The 12,041-nt window shown below is 46.8% G+C and overlaps 1 protein-coding gene across 1 annotated transcript in view; it reads left to right on the top strand.

Moving 5' to 3' along the window:
- The first annotated feature begins 180 nt into the window (after positions 1–180).
- The window catches only part of ddx54 (DEAD (Asp-Glu-Ala-Asp) box polypeptide 54), a 54,760-nt gene continuing 42,899 nt past the window's right edge, over positions 181–12,041 (top strand). The window contains exons 1-4 of the mRNA XM_070887738.1: positions 181–406; positions 7,772–7,898; positions 9,134–9,204; positions 10,030–10,218. Of these exons, the coding sequence (XP_070743839.1) occupies positions 263–406; positions 7,772–7,898; positions 9,134–9,204; positions 10,030–10,218 (531 nt within the window). The 5' untranslated portion in view covers positions 181–262. The remainder of the gene's footprint in view (positions 407–7,771; positions 7,899–9,133; positions 9,205–10,029; positions 10,219–12,041) is intronic.

The following is a 12,041-nucleotide window of genomic DNA, read 5'->3' on the forward strand; positions in this document are numbered from 1 at the left end:
AAAAATACTCAACTAGTAAACATACATGACCAGCTGTACTACTGATAAATTGTTTAAAAGACATATTTATGAGCGTTGTTTGAAAACAGTTCGAAAGTATGCCCTCTTCTCCTCCTTCCCTCCCCCCCCCCGTTGCTAACACAGGGTTGGCGCATCCGCTGACCTCTGACGTTGACGCGAGCCTAGAACATGGTGGGCTGTTGCTGACAGGCGTGCGCGTGCGTTGCCGTCCGTTTGGTTCGGTTTGAATTTGTGAGGCGCAATGGCGCAAAAGAAGAAGCGTCCGAACAAACACAGGAAGCCCCGGGCCCACTCCCAGCCCGGCCACCGGGACGTGGAGGTGGAGAGCGACGGCGGGGAGTTTGAGCTGGCCCCTTTCACCGAGGAGGATGACGGTGTGGGCAAGGTGGGTGAGCCGGCGAGCAGTGGGCCGCTCCCGCATGCGGGCCCGGAGCAGCAGGCTGATTGTTTCTGTTGTTGTAGAGCCGGTGGGGCAATAGGTGTGGGTCTCTTGCAACATCCTTGTTCACCCTTGAGCATCTTGGGGAGTGAAGGAATCACAGGCCCGACATGGCAACCTAGAAAAGTGGTGAAAGGTAACTAGCACTTGGACAAGCGCAAAAATATTGGGTGGGAGAAGGGAAATAAGCTAGTTGAAAGAAAGACTTGCTTTTATATATTAGCTCCTTTCACGATCTCAGGACGTCCTAAAGTGCTTTACAGCCAATGGGGAGTACTTTTTGAAGTGTAGTCACTGTTGTAATATAGGAAACGCAGAGGTTAGGGTGGTCTTGATCTGGCCTGGAGACGGCGAAAGTTGAACAGGTTCCCACTGGTTCTGTAGTTCAGTTCCACTCCAGCGGAGAGCTTGTCGACTGTGAGATGGAGCATGGGCTGCGACTGCGCACATACAGAGGCTGAACTCCAGGACATAGTCGACGTGTTTACTGATGCGTAGGAAAGCATAGGCCTTACGCTAAACATCAGCAAGACAAGGGTCCTCCACCAGCCTGTCCTTACCGCACAGCACTGTCCCCCAGTCATCAAGATCCACGGCGCAGCCCTGGACAACGTGGACCACTTTCCATATCTCGGGAGCCTCCTATCAACAAGAGCAGGCATTGACGACGAGATCCAACACTGCCCCCAGTGCAGCCTGAGGAAGACAGTGTTTGAAGACCAGGCCCACAAAGCTCATGGTCTACAAGGCTGTATGACTCAGAGATGTGGACCATGTACAGTAGACACCTCAAGTCACTGGAGAAATACTACCAACGATGTCTTCACAAGATCCTACAAATCCCCTGGGAGGACAGACACGCCAACATTAGCGTCCTCGACCAGGCCAGCATCCCCAGCATCGAAGCACTGACTACACTTGATCTGCTTCGCTGGGCAGGCCACATAGTTTGCATGCCAGACACGAGACTCCCAAAGCAAGTGCTCTACTGGGAACTCCTTCATGGCAAACGAGCCAAAGGTGGGCAGCGGAATAGTTACAAGGACACCCTCAAAGCCTCTTTGATAAAGTGCAACATCCCCACTGGCACCTGGGAGACCCTGGCCAAAGACCGCCCTAAGTGGAGGAAGCACATCCGGGAGGGCGCTGAGCGCCTTGAGTCTCATCGCCGAGAGCGTGCAGAAATCAAGCACAGGCAGCAGAAAGAGCGTGCAGCAAACCAGTCCCACTCATCCCTTCCCTCAACGACTATCTGCTCCTCCCGTAATAGAGACTGTGGTTCTCGTATTGGACTGTACAACCACCTAAGAACTCATGTTAAGAGTGGAAGCAAGTCTTCCTCGATTCCGAGGGACTGCCTATGATGAGGATGATAGGAAACGCAGCAGCCAATTTGTACACAATCAAGCTCCCACAAACAGCAATGTGAGAATGACCTGAAAATCTGTTTCTGATGGTTGAGGGATAAATATTGGCCACGACATGGGGAGAACTCCCCTGCTCCTCTTCAAAATAGTGCCATGGCAACTTTTATGTCCACTTGAGATTGCAGACAGAATCTCAGTTTAGCATCTCATCTGAAAGGCGACATCTCTGACAGTGCAGCACTCCCTCAGCACTGCACTTAAGTGTCAGCCTAGATTTTTATACTCAAGTTTCTGGAGTGGGGATTGAACCCACAACCTTCTGACTCAGAGGCGAGAGTGCTTCCAACTGAGCCACAGCTGACGAGCCACACAGAGAGTAAAGAACAATGGTTCCAATTGGTGACTCGGTTTGGTACCTGTATTTCTGGTGAATGCAAACATTTTAGCTTATTTGTTATTTCTTATTTCTGCATCACCCTACCAACAACAACAACTTGTATTTATATGGTGCTTTTAACATAGAAAGACACCCCAAGGCACTTCACAGGAGAGTTTCAAGACAAACCAAATAAATTTGACACCAAGCCACATAAGAAGAAATTATGGCAGAAAAGAGAGGTTTTAAAGATTGTCTTAAAGTAGCAAAGAGAGGCAGGGAGGTTTAGGGAGAGAATTCCAGAGCTTGGGGCCTAGGCAGCTGAAGGCATGGCCGCCAATGGTTGAGCAGTTCTAATCAGGGTTGCTTAAGAGGGCAGAATTTGAGGAGCGCAGACATCTCGTGGGGGGTGGGGGCGTTGTGAGGCTAAGGAGATTGCAGAGATAGGGAGGGACGAGGCCATGGCGGGATTTGTAAACCAGGATGACAATTTTGAAATCTAAGTGTTGCTTAACTGTAAGTCGGCAAGCACAGGGATGACAGATAAGCAGGACTTGGTGCGAGTTAGGACACGGGCTGCCGAGTTTTGGATGACCTCAAGTTTATGTAGGGTAGAATGTGGGAGGCCAGCCAAGCATGTGTTGGAGTAGACAAGTCTAGACGTAGCAGGTGAGCTGAGGCATAGAAACATAGAAAATAGGTGCAGGAGTAGGCCATTCGGTCCTTCGAGCCTGCACCGCCATTCAATGAGTTCATGGCTGAACATGCAACTTCAGTACCCCATTCCTGTTTTCTCGCCATACCTCTTGATCCCCTTAGTGGTAAGGACTACATCGAACTCCTTTTTGAATATATTTAGTGAATTGGCCTCAACAACTTTCTGTGGTAGAGAATTCCACAGGTTCACCACTCTCTGGGTGAAGAAGTTTCTCCTCATCTCGGTCCTAAATGGCTTACCCCTTATCCTTAGACTGTGACCCCTGGTTCTGGTCTTCCCCAACATTGGGAACATTCTTCCTGCATCTAACCTGTTTAAACCCGTCAGAATTTTAAACGTTTCTATGAGATCCCCTCTCATTCTTCTGAACTCCAGTGAATACAAGCCAGTTGATCCAATCTGTCTTGATATTTCAGTCCTGCCATCCCGGGAATCAGTCTGGTGAACCTTCGCTGCACTCCCTCAATAGCAAGAATGTCCTTCTACAAGTTAGGAGACCAAAACTGTACACAATATTCCAGGTGTGGCCTCACCAAGGCCCTGTACAACTGTAGTAACGCCTCCCTGCCCCTGTACTCAAATCCCCTCGCTATGAAGGCCAACATGCCATTTGCTTTCTTAACCGCCTGCTGTATCTGCATGCCAACCTTCAATGACTGATGTACCATGACACCCAGGTCTTGTTGCACCTCCCCTTTTCCTAATCTATCACCATTCAGATAATAGTCTGTCTCTCTGTTTTTACCACCAGGGGGGAGACTGGCCATGATACGGAGGTGGAAATAGGCGGTTTTAGTTATGCCGCAGATATGTGGCTGGAAGCTCATGTCAGGGTCAAATATGACACCTAGTTTGCGAATAGTCTGGTTCAAACTCACAGATGTGAGGGAGAGGGGATGGTCAGTGGCTAGGGAATGCAGTTTGTGGCTTTAGTCTTCCCAATATTTAATCGGAGAAAATTTGTGCTCATTCATTACTGGATATTGAACAAGCAGTCTGACAATTTGCAGACCATGAAGGGGTCGAGAGAAGTGGTGGTGAGGTAGAGCTGGGTGTCATCAGTGTACATGTGGAAACTGATGCAGCGTTTTTCGATGATGGCGCCTGGGGCCAGCATATAGATGAGAAATAGGAGGGGCCCAAGGATAGATCCTTGACGGACACCAGAGATAATGATGCGGGAGTGAGAAGTGAAGCCATTGCAGGTGATTTTCTTATGATTAGATAGATAAGAATGGAATCAGGTAAAAGCAGTCCCACCCAGCTGGACAGTGGTGGAGAGGCGTTGGAGGAGGATGGAGTGGTCAACCGTGTCAAAGGCTGCAGATAGGTCGAGAAGGACGAGGAGGGCTAGTTTGTTTACCTTTGTCACAGTCACAAAGGATGTAATTTGTGACATTTATGAGTACTGTGGCAGGGGCAGAAACCAGATTGAAGGGATTCAAACATGGAATTCCGGGAAAGATGGGCATGGATAAGGAGGCGACAACACATTCAAAGACTTTGGAAGGGAAAGGGAGGTTGGAGATGGGGCGGTAGCTAGCATGCACAGTGGGGTCAAGGGTTGGTTTTTTGAGGAGCGGGGTGATGACTGAAGGTTTGAAGGAGAGGGGGACAGTACCTGAGGAGAGAGAACCGTTAACAATGTCGGCTAACATGGGAGCCAGAAAAGGAAGTTGGGTGGTCAGCAGTTTAGTGAGGATAGGGTCAAGGGAGCAGGAAGTGGGTCTCATGGTCAAGATGAGTGTGGAGAGGTCAAGAGGGGAGATCAGAGAGAGATGTGAATTCAGGGCTCTTTTCATAGTCTTAAAGACCTACCAGGTCACCCCTCAGCCTTCTCTTTCCTAGAGAAAGGAATCCCAGCCTGTTCAATCTTTTGAAGAGTATGTTCTGCAGACAAAAGGCAGGTAACTATAGGCCAGTTAGTTAAACATCTGTAGTGGGGAAAATGCTTGAAGCTATCATTAAGGAAGAAATAGCGGGACATCTAGATAGGATTAGTGCAATCAAGCAGACGCAACATGGATTCATGAAGGGGAAACCATGTTTAACTTAATTTATTGGAATTCTTTGAGGATATAACGAGCATGGTGGATGGAGGTGTACCGATGGATGTGGTGTATTTAGATTTCCAAAAGGCATTCGATAAGGTGCCACACAAAAGGTTACTGCAGAAGATAAAGATACGTGGAGTCAGAGGAAATGTATTAGTATGGATAGAGAATTGGCAGGCTAACAGAAAGCAGAGAGTCGGGATAAATGGGTCCTTTTCGGGTTGGAAATCGATGGTTAGTGGTGTGCCACAGGGATCGGTGCTGGGACCACAACTGTTTACAATATATATAGATGACCTGGAAGAGGGGACAGAGTATAGTGTAACAAAATTTGCAGATGACACAAAGATTAGTGGGAAAGCGGGTTGTGTAGAGGACACAGAGAGGCTGCAAAGAGATTTAGATAGGTTAAGCGAATGGGCTAAGGTTTGGTAGATGGAATACAATGTTGGAAAATGTGAGGTCATCCACCTTGGGGAAAAAAAAACAGTAAAAGGGAATATTATTTGAATGGGGAGAAATTACAACATGCTGCGGTGCAGAGGGACCTGGGGGTCCTTGTGCATGAAACTCTTTTAGGAGTAAACAGAAAAACATTAAACCGTGCCCCCCGATCTGGGAGAAACACCAACATTTACAATGCCCTTTTTGTGTTTTTTTTTTTGGGCACAGAATCAAATTTTTTTTTCCCCGAGTGCCCCCTATAAAAGGGGAGCGGGACACTAAAAGCACCGGCAATTAAAACAAATTAACTTAAAAAACATAAAATCAAATTAAAATTTGGTTGCCGGGCGTGATGATGCACTCCAGTCCCTCCGGTGCCCACCTCTCGCGGAAGGCCGCGAGCGTACCGGTGGACACCGCGTGCTCCATCTCCAAGGACACCCTGGCGCGGATGTACGCGCGGAAGAGAGGCAGGCAGTCAGGTTGAACGACCTCCTCGACCGCCCGCTGCCTGGACCGGCTGATGGTCCTTGTGCATGAAACTCTTTTTGAGTTTATCTGTAAAACAAAAAACATTAAACCGTGCCACCCGCCCTGGATGACACAGCAGACATTTACAAGGCCCTTTTTTTTTCTTCCTCTTTTTTTTGTTTTTTTTTTGGGCGCTAAAATCAAATTTTTCCAAGTGCCCCCTATAAAAGGGGAGGGGGACACTAAAAGCACCAGCAATTAAAACAAATTAAACTTTAAAACGTAAAATCAAATTAAAATTTGGTTGCCGGGCGTGATGATGCACTCCAGTCCCTCCGGTGCCCACCTTACCGGTGGACACCGCGTGCTCCATCTCCAAGGACACCCTGGCGCGGATGTAAGAGCGGAAGAGAGGCAGGCAGTCAGGTTGAACGACCCCCTCGACCGCCCGCTGCCTGGACCGGCTGATGGTCCTTGTGCATGAAACTCTTGTGCATGAATCCCAAAAAGTTAGTTTGCAGGTGCAGCAGGTAATCAGGAAGGCAAATAGAATGTTGGCCTTCATTGCGAGAGGGATGTAGTACAAAAGCAGGAAGGTCCTGCTGCAACTGTATAGGGTATTGGTGAGGCCGCACCTGGAGTACTGCGTGCAGTTTTGGTCACCTTACTTAAGGAAAGATATACTAGCTTTGGAGGGGGTACAGAGACGATTCACTAGGCTGATTCTGGAGATGAGGGGGTTACCTTATGATGATAGATTGAGTAGACTGGGTCTTTACTCGTTGGAGTTCAGAAGGATGAGGGATGATCTTATAGAAACATTTAAAATAATGAAAGGGATAGACAAGATAGAGGCAGAGAGGTTGTTCCCACTGGTCGGGGAAACTAGAACTAGGGGGCACAGCCTCAAAATACTAGGGGGGGGCCAATTTAAAACTGAGTTGAGAAGGAATTTCTTCTCCCAGAGGGTTGTGAATCTGTGGAATTCTCTGCCGAAGGAAGCAGTTGAGGCTAACTCATTGAATGTATTCAAATCACAGATAGATAGATTTTTAACCAATAAGGGAATTAAGGGTTATGGGGAGCGGGCGGGTAAGTGGAGCTGAGTCCACGGCCAGATCAGCCATGATCTAGTTGAATGGCTGCGCAGGCTCGAGGGGCTAGATGGCCTACTCCTGTTCCTAATTCTTATGTTCTTATGCTTGAGATCCAGGACCAAGCTTGGATATCTGGCAAAATTAGATTTTAACTTCTCTGTCTTTTTAAACGAAGCTACTTTGCACCAGCATTTAGCATTTTTAATAAATTACTTCTAACCCCCGTTCTTCCCTCTTTGTTTTGGTCAATAGGGGGTCTTTCTTGTCTTTTTTTAAATATGTGAACCAGAGGCTTACGTGTAGCTGGTTTCATGATTCTGCTAAGTCAGAGACAGTTCATTAACAAGGATAAACAGACTCTTGGTATGAATCACTAGATTTACACTTGCTGCAGAGCTTACCCCTTAGAATCTAGCTATGCAGACACACTCTTGGAACAGATTACATTGTGGTGACGTAATTCGTTGATAGTAGCATTGACCTGCAGGTTATAAATGCCTATCACTCAGGTCAGGACCGTTAGATATTTTTCATTGTTTCGGTATCCTGCAGGGATTTGCCAGGTAAAGGAAGCTTTGTCTGGGCTGAAGAGTTTCTGTTTGGTTTGAATGGTTTGAACCAGAAATGAATTTTTACAGGATTTAACTAATTTAAGTTACTTCAGAAATATTCTGCCGGCTTTCCAAAAATAAAATTCGCTATAGCTTATTGGCATCGAAGGTAAAGATATTTGTTTATATTCAAAAATTGTTTGTAAATTAATCTATTTTATTTACTTTCCCAGCCCAACACCAGATGTTTACCAAGCTTTCCTTCAGCTGATTACGCATCTGACGTGGAACCAGACACCAGAGAGATGGTCCGGCAACAGAATAAAAAGAAAAAGAAGTCGGGAGGATTTCAGTCTATGGGTTCGCCCAGCAACTTCTGATACTTGAATTACCTTTTTGATTATTTGAGGCACAAGTTAATTCATGCAGTCCTTAATAGCCCAGTTACAAGCCAAGTGCAACTTATTTCCAGCTGACTCTCCATATTGCATACAAAAACACCTGTGTTACTTTACCTTGAAATATATTCTAGATAGTATATTGTATTCTGTTTATGTAGAGCTGTGCTTGACAACATTTGTTAAAAGTAATGCTGATTTTTCAGGCCTTCTCCATCAACCTAAATATACCTTTAGCAAGAGCACAAAATAGTATTTCTCCGAACAAAACCAACATGAAAACTTATTTATTACAAGATGCTGCTTCGTCTGGTTTATCCTGAGTTTTGTTGTGTGTTCTCTCTCCTTGGCTTCAAGTCAAGGGCAAGTGTATGTTCATCTAGTTTAAAACTATATACAACATAAGGAACAGTTTTTGGATTAAAAAAACAAAACTGTTACTCGGTGTGCCGTTGCAAACCGCGAGTCAGGAACAAGTGCAGTCTTTAAATGAAATGGGATTAGAGGGTGGAGAATAATTGGACTAAAGTGTGCAAACATAATTCAATCCCTATTTCGAAGTCATACATTCTGCCCTTAATTTTATGTAATACCTTGATTTTTCTATTATTAGTGATAAGTCGCAAATTTTGTGGCAATTTGGAAAGCTGAAAGATGGAGTAGGTTGGAACAGGAGTTTCTGTACAGTATAAACTGAGGAGCATAGAAATGTACAGTTGAGGTGCTACATTGATATTTTCTATTATGAATCTAGATGTAGAAATTTATTGATGCAAAGATGTGACAACAAGAAGTAATGTCTTGTAGATAAGAAGTGCATAGAGAACAAAGAATTTTAATATATTGATGTGGCAGGAAGACTGGCTTAATTTTCATCATCTGATTTCTTTTCATATCTCCTATTGCTTTTTAGGGTAAAGGGCTTGTTTTTGTACATTTTTAAATGCACCATATTAAAATATAGAATTTTTTTTGGTAGGTGCTTTTGACATTCTCATCAGGTTTTCTAGTTAGTCTCATGTTGCCATGGTGATACAATAATTGGAGAGACATTCTAGTAGTAGAATGTACGGACCACACCGCAACTGCAGTTACCAACATTAAACAGATGCTATGCAGAAATTATATGTTGGATTTTAATATTTGTGCAAAATGGTTATCACAAAATTGGTCACTTTTATTTTTGTTTTTCCACAGGTTTAAGCTTTCCTGTTTTTAAAGGTGTAATGAAGAAAGGATACAAAGTACCAACACCAATTCAGAGAAAGGTAACTTGTAATAGTGCTAAACTAAAAAAAAATAATTGCTGCACTGTCATAAATTAGCACACATGAAAGAAACATTTCCATTAATGAAAGAAAAAGGTTTAGTTTATTTATACTGTGCCAAAATATGATAATGATGCATTATTAGCTATGAAAGTAAATCTGGTTGTCATTAAAAAGTTACCAGATAAGAACTGTATAATTAAAGTTTATACATGTACAGATGCAGTGTATGATGTATACTATATTGAGGTATTCTAAAATAACAGGAAATATGTGAAATTCATATTTTTTAACATTTTTAAAACTGTGTAACCAGTTCTAACATTTGTCACATTTATATTTGTTGCTGTGACCTCAGTATCTCAGTCAAACCTTAGCTCTCAATCAGATTAACATAATTGGAAATTATTCTTTCCTTGCATGTTTCTTTCCCCCCCCACCTTCAGCAGAGATGACAGGCAACCAGTCTGCTCTCGGACTTCTGCTAATGTTGATCTTGAGCTAGCCACAAATAGGCCTGCAAGAGCAGTCTTGGCCAACTCGCCATATAATTTCAGTGCATTTTAAATAATTCTTGTAGTGTAGTACCTCTCCAAACAGCATCTTCACTCACAGCCCAGCTGTGATTGGCAGCTCAGCTTGTGGGGAAAGAAATGTCAGATTTGAGAAAGATAAGCAACTTAATTTTGACCAGACAGTTTTAAGGAGTTGATAAACCTGTTTATATTTTCGAAAGGGATCCATTAATTGTCAGAATTTGAAAGTGTTAGCTTGAGGAATCATTTGGGAACTTATTTTGAAGTAAAAATCTGTTCTCTGTTTTAGACAATCCCAGTGATACTGGATGGCAGGGATGTCGTCGCTATGGCCAGGACAGGTAGCGGTAAGACTGCGGCATTTCTTATTCCATTGTTTGAACGGCTGAAGGTACATAGTGCCCAGACAGGAGCAAGAGCTTTAATCCTGACTCCAACTCGAGAACTGGCATTACAAACCATGAAGTTCACAAAAGAGGTAAAATGCATCCTTTCGGTTTATGTATTCAGGATGTGTAGATTTAGATTGACACTAAAATATAGCAAGCACGGAATCTATCACTTACTCGGTTCCCAAATATTTTGTTGCTTTCATATTACTACAATAGTATAAAGCGGGTGTCTTTATTTTTTTTTAAGTGTTTTTCTAAGCCATTTTGCAATTCTTACAGTTCCAGCAGAACTTAAACTATTCAAAATTAATTACATTATTCATGCATTACTAAACATTCAAACTTACATAAGTGATGGGTAAAATATAGCGCATTAGGGGCGGCTGTAGTGTGTCTTTTTGTGCAGACATGGTTGTCTTCTGCTTAGCTTCTTCATGTCAGGCAAATCAGCAAGAAGTAAACGTCAGGAAACGCATAGCTAAGATGGTGATATCCTTTTTTAAAAAATTGAACTACAAGCTTCTCAAACTTGTGTATCACATAATTCATCAAGGAAAGTTAAAAACTACTAGTATTTATATAGCATTTTATCACAACTCACAAACATTCCAAACAGCTTCACAGACAATTGATTACTTTGAATTGCAATCACTGTTCTGTATACCCTGTATGGGGTGGTGTGAGGGGGTGGAGAGGGAGGGTGGAGAGGGAGGGTGGTGTGAGGGGGTGGAGAGGGAGGGTGGTGTGAGGGGGTGGAGAGGGAGGGTGGTGTGAGGGGGTGGAGAGGGAGGGTGGTGTGAGGGGGTGGAGAGGGAGGGTGGTGTGAGGGGGTGGAGAGGGAGGGTGGTGTGAGGGGGTGGAGAGGGAGGGTGGTGTGAGGGGGTGGAGAGGGAGGGTGGTGTGAGGGGGTGGAGAGGGAGGGTGGTGTGAGGGGGTGGAGAGGGAGGGTGGTGTGAGGGGGTGGAGAGGGAGGGTGGTGTGGGGGTGGAGAGGGAGGGTGGTGTGAGGGGGGTGGAGAGGGAGGGTGGTGTGAGGGGGTGGAGAGGGAGGGTGGTGTGAGGGGGTGGAGAGGGAGGGTGGTGTGGGGGTGGAGAGGGAGGGTGGTGTGAGGGGGTGGAGAGGGAGGGTGGTGTGAGGGAGTGGAGAGGGAGGGGGTGGAGGGGGGGGGGTGGTGTGAGGGGGGGGGTGGGGTGGAGGGGGGGGGTGGTGTGAGGGGGGGGGGGTGGTGTGGAGGGGGGGGTGGTGTGAGGGGTGAGGGGGGGGGGTGGAGGGGGGGTGGTGTGAGGGGGTGGTGTGAGGGGGTGGAGGGGGGTGGAGGGGGTGGAGGGGGTGAGGGGGTGGAGGGGGGGGGGTGGAGGAGGGGGGGGTGGGGTGGGGGGGGTGGAGGGGGGGGGTGGGGTGGGGGGGGGTGTGAGGGGGTGGAGAGGGAGGGTGGTGTGAGGGGGTGGAGAGGGAGGGTGGTGTGAGGGGGTGGAGAGGGAGGGTGGTGTGAGGGGGTGGAGAGGGAGGGTGGTGTGAGGGGGTGGAGAGGGAGGGTGGGTGAGAGGGGGGTGGAGGAGGGGGTGGAGAGGGAGGGTGGTGTGAGGGGGTGGAGAGGGAGGGTGGTGTGAGGGGGTGGAGAGGGAGGGTGGTGTGGGGGTGGAGAGGGAGGGTGGTGTGAGGGGGTGGAGAGGGAGGGTGGTGTGAGGGAGTGGAGAGGGAGGGGGTGTGAGGGGGTGGAGGGGGGGGGGGGGGGGGTGTGAGGGGGTGGAGGGGGGGGGTGGTGTGAGGGGGGGGGTGGTGTGGAGGGGGGGGGTGGTGTGAGGGGGTGAGGGGGGGGGGGTGGTGTGAGGGGGTGGAGGGGGGGGTGGTGTGAGGGGGTGGAGGGGGGGGTGGTGTGAGGGGGTGGAGGGGGGGGTGGTGTGAGGGG

This window comes from Pristiophorus japonicus, chromosome 8, assembly GCF_044704955.1.
Source record: "Pristiophorus japonicus isolate sPriJap1 chromosome 8, sPriJap1.hap1, whole genome shotgun sequence".
NCBI lineage: Eukaryota > Metazoa > Chordata > Chondrichthyes > Pristiophoridae > Pristiophorus > Pristiophorus japonicus.